Source organism: Penicillium daleae (genome assembly GCF_028827525.1).
Source record: "Penicillium daleae strain IBT 16125 chromosome Unknown utg000008l_segment0_segment0, whole genome shotgun sequence".
NCBI lineage: Eukaryota > Fungi > Ascomycota > Eurotiomycetes > Eurotiales > Aspergillaceae > Penicillium > Penicillium daleae.
Window position 1 is genome coordinate 6,561,736 of NW_026623156.1, and position 11,291 is coordinate 6,573,026.

General features: G+C 49.3%; 4 protein-coding genes across 4 annotated transcripts; 1 reads left to right on the plus strand and 3 right to left on the minus strand.

Annotated features, from left to right (window-relative positions):
- Positions 1-974: 974 nt before the first annotated feature.
- On the minus strand, positions 975-1,654 carry N7458_010847 (uncharacterized protein; the record flags this gene model as incomplete). Its single annotated transcript, XM_056914229.1, has 3 exons — positions 975-1,327; positions 1,385-1,444; positions 1,504-1,654. 3 exons carry the CDS (start codon positions 1,652-1,654, stop codon positions 975-977), a joined length of 564 nt encoding a protein of 187 aa, XP_056763078.1.
- A 1,157-nt stretch (positions 1,655-2,811) lies between these two features.
- N7458_010848 (Multicopper oxidasetype 3) lies at positions 2,812-4,589 on the plus strand (the record flags this gene model as incomplete). The annotated part of the gene is made up of 2 exons (XM_056914230.1): positions 2,812-3,715; positions 3,781-4,589. The coding sequence occupies 2 exons, from the start codon at positions 2,812-2,814 to the stop codon at positions 4,587-4,589; spliced, it is 1,713 nt and encodes a 570-aa protein (XP_056763079.1).
- A 991-nt stretch (positions 4,590-5,580) lies between these two features.
- nhp6 (high-mobility group nucleosome-binding protein) lies at positions 5,581-6,115 on the minus strand (the record flags this gene model as incomplete). Its single annotated transcript, XM_056914231.1, has 4 exons — positions 5,581-5,610; positions 5,690-5,814; positions 5,895-5,990; positions 6,055-6,115. The coding sequence occupies 4 exons, from the start codon at positions 6,113-6,115 to the stop codon at positions 5,581-5,583; spliced, it is 312 nt and encodes a 103-aa protein (XP_056763080.1).
- A 4,177-nt stretch (positions 6,116-10,292) lies between these two features.
- N7458_010850 (centromere protein H) lies at positions 10,293-11,219 on the minus strand (the record flags this gene model as incomplete). Its single annotated transcript, XM_056914232.1, has 3 exons — positions 10,293-10,662; positions 10,720-10,891; positions 11,042-11,219. The coding sequence occupies 3 exons, from the start codon at positions 11,217-11,219 to the stop codon at positions 10,293-10,295; spliced, it is 720 nt and encodes a 239-aa protein (XP_056763081.1).
- Positions 11,220-11,291: the final 72 nt, after the last annotated feature.

Consider the following 11,291-nt stretch of genomic DNA (forward strand, 5'->3'; position numbering starts at 1 on the left):
TGGGTTTTGGAGGGGATACGAGGTTTCCTCGCACGGAATGGAGTAGCGAGGACCTCCTCACGTGCAATGCGGCTCTTCACCTTTTATTTTCTACAGTCGAGTGGTCTGGTCCACTAGTCCCCCTTGCCTTCTTGACGTGGTCGCGCGGGAATGGCGGGGCTCGGTGGGGTAGGAGGGGGATGCATCACCCAGCATGCGTGTACAGTGCACAGTGGTCAAGGAATCCTGGTCTTCCGTGGTATTCCACGGTGGTAGTTATCAGGCAGATCAGGAGGTGTATTGTATACTGAGGTTTGTTTAGTTGAGTTGCCAGTCTTCCCCGGTTTGGGGTCGATGCGTTTCCATGGTTCTTCTCTCCATGGAGTTCTCCACACTTGTCGAACTGTAACCTGCATAGCAAGACGAAAGAGCAAATATAAAGAAAGAATAATAGCTTTGTGCCAAATCAGACATGTCAATAGGAAGACTTGACTAGCAGTGAAAGTGCGAACAGGCCCATAGTCGAGACTGACAGGCAGAGGGCAGGAAGCGGAGAAGAAGAGAAACAGCATATAACATGGCAAACGGTCTTATATAGAGTAATAAGTCATCGCTTGACTCACAAAAGCAAAAATAGAGCTGCCTGCTTAGCCTCATTCTATCTTCCAACTTTCGTATCTGGGGCCGGGGCTGTGCACTCCACGATGATTGAAACATTCGAATGAGTGGTCTGGAACTCGAGTCCCGTGACCCTTGGCTTTTCACAAGAGCCTCTTATAACATACCTTAGGGAAATAAACAGGAGTGTATCTGTGGGATCACTCCCAAGTCACTTGAGCGAGAAAGGAAGGACTGACATTCTATATTGATGGGTCTTGTTTCTTCCTAAATTTAGGTCTTCTATCATACACTCCCTGAATATTGGCATCTTTCTGGCAATTTCAGTTCCAAACTTCAATACAGCGGGAGGTCATGAGGCGTTTCAAAATTCTTTCTCACGAGTTAGACGGCTTAACCGAGCGCAGCGAAATCGAAATCACGCTGTCATCATCAGTGACATTCCACAGCAGAGAATAAATCCCCTCGCCCTCGGTCGACGCCTTGACGTAGAAACTGGAAGAGATATCCCCAGATCCAGTTTCGACCATCACCCACTGCCCGTAGAATATAAATCCAGTAGTGGTCTCGTTGGACTCGGTTTTCGAGGTAAAGCCCATCTGGTACGAAGAAGATGATGAGCTGGGGATGTACAATAGTTCATCGCACCAGCGATCAGTAGTGTTGGTGGTGGTAGTGGTGTTTGGATTGGCAATCCATTCGGTAGAAGAAGAGTCGGAAGACCGTTTGACTAGAAAGTGGATTAGTTGAGACATTGGGTGGTCTTCTAGAGAAAGGTTCAACTAACAAGAGACCGGGATGGCGGAGGATGAAGTTGAGTTTGATGGATCACCGATGAAGGCCTTGCCTATTTCGATTGATCGGTAACTGTAATCAACAAATCGTATCAAGTAGGGAAAACAATACCATCAGCGTAGAAAAGTGAAAGTCCACCAATGGATTCACCATAGGCATACAAGCCAAAGCTCTCGTCAACACCAGGGGCGCCTCGAGGCACAAAGCCAGAAGCTGAGGCCAGAAGACACAAAATAGCACCAGAAACCAAATGACTAAGCATATTGGGAAAGTGAAAAGAGTGTAGTTTTTCTCAAGAAATGTATAGGATGAAAGTCAAAACTTATGCTGACATCTCAATGCCTTGTTCTGACTCTATATACCACGGCTGCCCCGTAACACCTTCAGAAACAACATCCTGGGATCTGATAGGGGTTAAGCTATCTTTGCACTGAAACTAGAACAGCTTAGAATATCCGGAACATAGTGGCCGGAAAACTTGCTGGCCTGGACGTGGAGAACTCCACTCCCCAAGGCCGCGTGTTGGCTGACGTCGGTGCAGGTAGAGTTGCGGGTAGACGGAGAAGGTTATCCGCAGGTTTAGACTTGGCATGGAGATCTCACGAGACTGTTTCGATAGTTGAAAATGTACCTTCGAGTTGGAAAAATACAGTTTGATTCCAACCCGTCCCAAAATCCTATCACAAAGTAAATGGCAGTCATCATGTTCTATATCAATCTCGCGAGAGACTTGGCTCTCTCCATCGTGTAATTAGAACCAGCTCCTGATTCTGAGATCTTCTTTATAGAATTGGCCTATCCAAGATATGAATCTATAGCTCGTCCTGTGGGCTAGATGCTGCCACGCAATCATCCTGGTTCAAAGCATTGACCAGTCACCAGGCCCACGCCGGCCGCAGTGGCGCGAACTCCTCCAGGTCCAACATCAGATTTCCGGTTTGTCGCGCGAGGGTCATCCATAGTTTAAAAATAAATAACCAATAGGAACAATCCTGGCCCTCTTGCCTGAGTCTTCGGTTGCGTGGCTGCATTTAAGCTTACGATCGAGTAAGCGTACCTGGTGCCACCTTACCCAATGGGGAACAAGAAGATTCCAATCCAAGCAAGTCTGTGATCCATTTTGTTGCATGAAGATACACTAAGCTTTAATGAATCAGCGGAGGGTATTGTCGGAGATATTGAGCAAGGCTCTTCAGGTACGGATATGATTGAGAGGGCCTCCCATTAAGAACCCTTCATTGCTTTGACTTCCTCTTGTCGCTGTGTAATATTCATTCCTATTGTTTTCTTCCTCTGCAGGTCCTACAGTCTCTTTTTTTTTTGTTCATAAAATACAATCTTCTCGTCCCTCTTTGAGACCTTCCTTCTTATTCTTTCTTTCCAAATTTCATTCTCGTCTCTCTTTTTCAACAATTTACCATGAAGGCCACATCTCTCCTCTTCGGTCTCATTGGTGCGAGTACCGCAGCTTCTCTTCACCATCAACACCTCCATCCAAAGCTCAAGCGAGATGTCTGCTCTGGAAACACTGCCAGTGACAGAAAGACATGGTGCAACTACAACATCAGCACGAATTACTACGACGTGGTCCCCAACACAGGCGTGACTCGAGAGTACTATTTCAATATCCATGAAGTCACAGTTGCACCTGATGGCTATTCTCGCTCTGCCATGGCTGTGAACGGCTCCATTCCTGGTCCTACCATCCACGCCGACTGGGGTGACTACGTTATCGTGCATGTCACGAATAATCTCGCCTCGGCGAAGAACGGATCAAGTATTCATTTTCATGGGATCCGTCAGAATTATACGAACCCCAATGACGGTGTCGTCTCGATAACACAATGTCCGACGGCGCCGGGTAAAACCACGACTTACAAATGGCGTGCCACGCAGTATGGATCGTCGTGGTACCATTCCCATATTGGACTGCAGGCCTGGGAGGGTGTCTTTGGTGGCATTGTGATTAACGGGCCGGCCACTGAGAATTATGATGTTGATAAGGGTAGTTTGTTTTTGAATGACTGGAGCCATCAGACTGTTGATGAGCTGTATGATTCTGCTCAAGCGAGTGGTCCGCCAACACTGGACAATGGTCTGATCAATGGTACGAATGTCTATGGCTATGATAACTCGAGTAGCCAGACGGGATACCGGTTTAATACGTCCGTCACTGCGGGTACTTCATATCGATTCCGTCTGGTGAATGCTGCGATTGATACGCACTTCAAGTTTTCCATCGACAACCACACGCTCACCGTGATGACGATGGACTTGGTACCTATTGAGCCATTTAATACCACTGTCCTGAGCATCGGCATGGGTATGATCGGAGTGTTCTCTATAGTTCAAGTCCGGATATCTGGCTAACGACCATCTCCTATCTAGGCCAACGGTACGACATCGTCGTTCACGCGGACCAGTCCACAGGTAACGACACCTATTGGATCCGGGCCATCCCCCAAGAAGCATGCTCCGACAATGATAGCGTCGACAACATCAAGGGAATCATGTACTACGGCGACACACCCTCTACCCCCACCACAACCGAGTACACCTACACCGACAGCTGCGACGACATGCCCATGTCCGATCTAGTCCCCTACCTCCCTCAGAGCGCCTCACTCCCCTACTACAACGCAAGCGAACCTGTCACTCTCGGCGAGAACTCGGAGAACCTTTTCCGCTGGAAAATGAACGGAACCTCCATGCAGGTCGAATGGGACAATCCCACGCTGCTACAGATCTGGAACAACGACACCAGCTTCACAAACTCGAGCGGTGTGGTCGAATTACCCCGGGCCAACGAGTGGTCCTACGTTGTCATCGAGACTAGTCTGACAGTACCACACCCGATCCACCTGCATGGCCACGACTTTTTTGTCCTTGCCCAGGGCTCTGGTACGTACAGCGGATCGTCGGATATTGCTAGCCTGACGAATCCCCCGCGGCGCGACGTGGCTATGCTACCCAGCTCGGGGTATTTGGTTGTGGCGTTCAAGACTGATAACCCAGGGGCGTGGTTGATGCATTGTCATATTGGTTGGCACACGGAAGAGGGTTTTGCTATTCAGTTCTTGGAACGATATGAGGAAGCGCGTAAATTAATTGATTATAGTGCTCTGCACTCTGGGTGCAAAGCATGGGATGAGTATGTAGAAGAAAGCAGCGTTGAGCAGGAAGACGATGGGATTTAGATGCGTCGTGTGTGGATTTTTGCATGTTTATCTAGCGGCCCGATAGAATAAGATGTGGTGTTTCTGGTGTATTGACCGGAATTGATTTTGGTTTCAGGTATAGAGGTAGATGAAACGGAATGAACCAGGTTACTTAACAATGAATCTACACCCGGAAGAGTATTTGGACCGATGTCATATAGAATATGTTTGGATGAGTTGAGCCTGTCGCGTTTAGGTACAAAGTGCAGATCTGGAACAAGCTTCGACCCAGTATACACTTTGGAGAGTAGATCGTATGGAGGGGACCAGTCTGAGATGTACCAGGTTGTGACCTGGCCTCTGACTGCCGAGGGTCGAACCAATTCAGTCTAGCAGCTCTACATGAACACTTGCTTTTCATTGTCTTGCTCCAATACTAGATATCCGAGACACATACTGGCAAGAACACTATTCATAGTACAGGCAACCAAGTGTTGCCTAAGGCCATGATCAGAGATTCCCCGGACGCGTCGGGGTAAACAAACGGGGGAAGCTCGGGAGCTTGGGCCATATCCGAAACCGCGGATTAATACCAACCTACTCTTCACGGCTTAACGAGATCAACAAGAGATGGACGCGTGTAGAGATATTGATGATTACAAGCGATTAGATTTCAATGAGACTGTAGCATTGATCAAACTATGATTCGGTCAGACGGGGATTGCACCAAGTATCTCGCAAAGCACCACGTCCAGGCCGTTCCCGCAGAGCATCCCGTCGGTCTCCTCCCAGATGAACCAGGAAGAACCCAGGATGCAACTTTGGGGAACGAAAGGGAGTCCAAGCTATGTCTCATACACAAAACACTAAGCCCATCGGCCGGGCGATCATAAAAAGCAAGTAAGAACCACCGTAGAGACCATTCCGTAAGACCCGTGAGTGATAAAACGCAAAAAGATAACCAGAGAGTCAGCGAAAAGAAACACGAAAACGCCAGCAGCTGCGCAAATCAGATTTGCGGCGGGGGCGTTTAAGAAGACTCATCCTCCTCTTCGGCTTGCTAAAAGAATTGTTAGGATCAGAGCTTGAATTGGTGAAGTGATGTCGCCATGGAGGCTGAGGGGAGGGGGAGAGCTTACAGCGTTGTACTTGGCCTTCTCCTCCTCGTAACGCTTCTTGTCGGTAGCGGCCTTGGCGTCGTAGGGCTTGCGCTCGGTCTCGGTCAGAGCCTTCCACTTGTCACCGAGCATCTTGCCGACCTGGCCTGAATGGGGTGTTAGTTGGGATGGACAAGTGGGAGGTATAGAGAGAGAGAGAGAGAGAGAAAGCAGCAACGAGACTTACCGAACGTGATGCCGGGGTTCTCCTCGCGGACCTTGTCACGGTTGTCGTTGGCGAAGAACATGTAGGCGGACAGACCACGCTTGGGGGCATTGGGGTCTGGGTGGCACGTTAGAATCCACGATGGGCAAGATGAGTCAATTTCTTCTCAGAAGGGACTTACCCTTCTTGCGGCGCTGGACGCGCTCCTTGCCGGCCTTGCGAGTAGTCTTCTCCTTAGGCATATTGGACTAGAGGAGAGTGTTAGTGTTGTTCCAAAGGCAACTGAAGTGAGAGGCAATGGCACCCAAGTAAGGCGCAGAGCCTGCGAGAGGCGAGTGGAAGCGTGTAATAAGCAGAGGAAAGCTATGCGACCACAGGCGACTGCGATGCGACAAGCAATGAGGGCAGAAAGTGAGGTGAAGGAGGTGTGGTGTGGTGTAGTTGGTGCCGCGACGCGACTGCGTAACAAGCGCGCCGGCGGTCCTGACTTGACCACCTCAGGACGGATAGAGACGAGACTTACTTTGTTTGAAAGCGGAACTGAAGTTGATTGAAAGGAAATAGATCAGAACGAATCTAATGGTAGTCATCTCATGTTAGTGGTGGATGTTCGAGTAAACATAGGTGTGTAGTCGCGCGACCGTGAGAGAGGTCGTGGTCGCGCGAGTGAAAAAATAGCATTGATGAGGACAGAATGACAGAATCAAGGCCGATGAGAGTAGAAAAAAAGGTGGGAAGAATAATGGTGGTGGTTGTGTCGAGAATCGGGGCCAGCAGGAATGGGGATATAGTAGATTTGGGGTGGTGAGGATATGCAGTACCTGAGTTGTATGGGCAAATAGTGTGGGAGCGGGTTTGGGTAGTGTTAGGAGGAGAGGAGAGAGGGAGAGAGAGAGGGGGAAGGCAGTAGTAGTAGGGAAGAGCGGACTCCCCTTCTCTCTGGTGACGAGACTACTGTGGGAACGGGTGGGCAGCACAGAGCAAGGGCAGTCCGCTGTTTGCTGACTGGCTGGGGAATGTAACGTACGGCCCGTACACAGTACACCCAGTACCCTGTACAGTACTTAGGGAGGTATACGACAGGCAAAGTACCCTCTACCCCAACATTGTTGCTCATCATTCAGCCTCTACGAAATCATGTAAAGAAAACATACACTATAGATCGATGATAGCCATACTTGGATATATTCTAGCCAAGATATAGTCTATTGTTCTTGATGAAAAGAAAAGATAGTCCTGGGTAAGCCGACCTTGACATCTGCAAGTCCTAGCGTAGCGCGACATGGACTATGGCCCTCTCGGGCTCCTTATACTTGGCCGTTTTTTTTCGCGTCTCTTTCATGTCCTGTTATCTAATCGTCACTCAATTCGGAAACTTCTCATATGATCTTTATTTACATTTACTACTACAGTGGTCTTCCTAAGTGTAGGCCGCTTCAGCATCACAAAGCGTTTGGGTGCTGCTGCTGGTCTGCGGCCATACGAAACGGTAACAGACCTACTGTACACCATCTCAGAGTGGAGTATTACGCCTTGATCCATTCCCATAAAACCGCGCACCCCGTCGTACCAGAGTACGCGGTATCGCATAGTCAAGTGACCTCACAGGCAAGTACCCAGTACCAAGTCCGTACGCGTTCCCTCTGACAAGCCGTCACTCTCAAGAAGGCCTTTCCCCCAGGGCAACCACACAGGGAGGAATACGCAGTCAATAAACCGCGTATTGGAGATCGAGTCAGTGGTCGGATATGCTTTGAATGTATATTTTTAGTCCTTATATCGAACTCAAATTGTTTCTGAAGATAAATCCAGCCTTGTTGGAGACCGCAATATCCATTTTCAATGCTAAAGCTATATTGAATAATTCAAAACAAAGATCCCGTAGCGCGTCGTCTCGTGGCAGGCTGCGCGCCCACCCTACAAACCGCCATGTATTGCACCCGTTTGCGCTGTGTCGGAGCAGGGTTGTGCGATGCTCTTAGCGGAGGGATTGCGATCGCACAATGGCACCTTGGCTGTACTGGCAATATGTCCGAGACGATACGAAGGTATGGAGAGGAGAAGTGAGCTAGTACGGAGAGATCACGCCCAAGTACCGCAAGTACCATACTTTTCTACCCATGTCTCTGCTGGCCCCGACAATACTCGTATTGTATGCCGGAGGAGCTAGGACGAGAAGTACATCCGCCAGGGAGAACAGAGTCTGGCTAGAGAATTTAATAGCGCAGCAGATCTAGGCGCGCTTCGGTCACGAGCAGAATAACAGAGAGAAAAAAAAAGAAAGAGAAACAGCATCAAAACTCCATTGAAATCATGCGCAGTATCTACTCAACTGACAGCATCGGCCTACAGTAGGTAAATGTGTATGTAGGCATGGTACCGTATGTAAAAGCTTCCCTAGGACAAAGACTCGACGCAGTGACCTACTACTATGTATTATGTACATACATATGTACATAGGTAGTCAGAGCAATGGCCATCCACCGTGTCGACTGGGCATGCAGAGCAATGCCGCGACCGAATTAGCTCGAGGTAAGGGCCTGGAGTTGCAACTGGAGCAGGTTGCTCAATTCCCAGATTTCTAGTGTGGCGTACAGTAACACTTCTAGCCAAACCGCCCATTGGAAACACGGCCATCAAGAACAGTCCAAGATTTTAGTTACCAGGAAAAAGAAATGAAAGAAAGAAAAGGGAGAGACGTTATCAAATGGGACTGCAATAACTATGATTTTTTGATACCCTTAAGCCTTGTTTTATTTGGTCATTATTCTGCGGAAATAGCTATCAATGGGAAATGCCTTGATACCATGATTATTATCGAGGTACACAATATGGTATTATCAATCATGGCAGTGGTTCCCTATGCCAGGCTCTTATTGCCGATGCGCGAGGGTACATTTTCTGAAGATCGTACTGTAATTTAGGTCGCTGGGCCAGCAGGCTGGCAGGCTAGGAGGGGGGCCGTACATTGTTGGAGGTGGAGGTGGGAGGTAAAGGACTCGATTGGCGCAGCAGGTTCCGTCCTTGCCTGGATCACACCATGATCACAAGCTCAAAATTAATATTGGCGTACCGACAGGATAATTTACCATTCCGTACTAACATACTGTTAGGGGAAGGAATCGTAACGCGGTAGTGGTGGTGGACTGGGGGTGCTGCAACGCGTCGAGTCCCTCGGTACATACTCTCTAGCAATCGGTACTCAGAACCTCGAGGACCTAAGTACTAAATCCCAACGCCTATACGATCTCCTTATAGGGCAAAGAGGTCCCCGTCATGTCGAGGAGTGGAGAGAACAGACTGCAACCCAGATTGGACTAATGCGATGCCCCTGCTAGGATTCAGCAGCGCCCAACGTGAGCCAGCAAGAGTTCAAGGAGGAGAAATTGCATTTGTTTCAATATTACATTCTTCGGGGAAGGGACGAGGAGCTTGGAACTTGGGTGGTACACAGCAACCTTAGCGTGCTCAGAGTCCTGCCTGTGGCAGGGCTGGGAACCATAATCACAGTCCATTTCGTACTTTTCTCCGTACGCCCCTTTCAAGACTACAGTAAATGTACTCGGTAATAAACCGTGACAATACACCACACAGGCCGTACATCCGTCCCGCGTGAATCCACTGGTAACGTTACCAGCTTCCACTCCTTCCGAGAGGAGAACGTCATAGAGTCGTTGCGCCGCGTCGGTATTCTACTTTCCCCTCCCCAAATCGAAAACTCTGTGTGATAAATCTCGTCTTGGAGCTGGGTCCCCATAGCCACACTCTCATAGTGTGATCCGTTCTCCGCGTACCCATAGTGGTAGTCCCAATGTTTGAGCTTTTCACCCCTCAGGAGTTGATCGCTGATCCCTTTTAGCAGGTAATCACCTCGCTAGCAGGTCGCTACGGAGTTTTAAGCGAAGCATTGCTCTGATGCCCATTATCATAAATATGATGTAGCGCATTATTATTTCCTGTCCTTGTTCAATCCCCCGGGATCTGAATCTCCGAGCGCCGACTCGCGCCCGCAAACGATTACCTCTTTAGCTCTGTTTCCGTCCCTGCGGGTGCCCACTGCCCAGTGTGATGTTGGCGTGGGTCAATGGTCCTACACACAATTACTCTTAACTACTGTACGTTAGTAACTGGAAGCTTGGGTCAGCTAGAGCCTAGCAAGCCTAACATCGGCTATTCAAGAATTGACATTTCTTTCTGGGAATGGTCAGGTCCAGCTAAGAATAACCCTCATCCCTATGAGGCTAGTGGCTGGGGCTCTGCAGGGCCTAGGATCGCCATAGAAGAAATGCCATTACAGGATTAGATGGATAAAATAGAGAACGTTAGTCGGTCTCAGTACTGCATGTAGCGCCCAAAACGCCAATACTATGAGGGTATGCTACCAGATAATAATCAACCATACCATGAAACAAAAAGAAATCAGTCATCACTTTCATCCAGCACTAGTGCACGGAGAGTGTCATCATCAGCCCAGTCAAGTCCGCTACCGACCACCATCGCGCTGGCAATGTTCTTCATGGTTTCCCATTTCGCCTTCCTCGTCTTCTGCTCAGCTTCAAGCTGATCCAGCTGCGACGCGAGGTCTGCGTCCTGGAGCCGCTCGCGCCAGGAGGAATCCTGCTTGGTGAGCTCGAGGAGCTCTCGTACCAGCTCCTGGTTCTCTTGGTTGATTTTGAGGTTCTCAACCTCGGCATCAGATAGCTGTTTTAGCACCAGTTCATGGGCTGACGCTAGATTCTCTTGCGCGAGGGCGAGCACGTCGCGTCGGTTCACCAGGCGGAGGAGAGCGCTGCTCGTTGGATAAGATAAGAATTAGATACCCATAGAGAAGCAGGAACTCACGTACCGTTCAGGAGGCATAGTGGCTTTTAGGTGAACTGCTTTCAGAATGGGATCTGTCATGAGAATTGTGCGAGCGGCCTTCGTTCTGACGGTGTAGGAAGCGCGTGCCTCGAGAAACTCGCGTTCCGCGATCGCGAGTGCTTCTTCAACATTGTCGCCCGACAGCGATTCCAGTTCTACCGAGAAGAGTGAGTAGTTTGAAAACGAGGTGCTTGAGTAAGAACAAAAATCAAATGGGCACATGACACGAAAGAATGTAAAATGAACAACAAAGCAATCAGAAGGTCTTCGGAGGAAAAAAGGCTGCCCGCATAGTTAGATCGTACCTTGCTCCAGCACTGCTTTCTCCAACTGTTGTTCCTGGATCTGACTAGCCAGCTGCAGCACCAGCTCTTCCGTATCAGACAAGGTCACGATATCACGGACATCATCTGCCGCATAGTCCACCAGGACAAGCTCGTTAGACAGCAGGTGAGGCCTTGTGGAGGCCTGTTTGGTCGCCATGGGGGGATCTCGTGGGCGGGCGCGGGCGTGGGCCTTGTGATACCATACACTTGAAGCGGAGGGCGGTGGGGA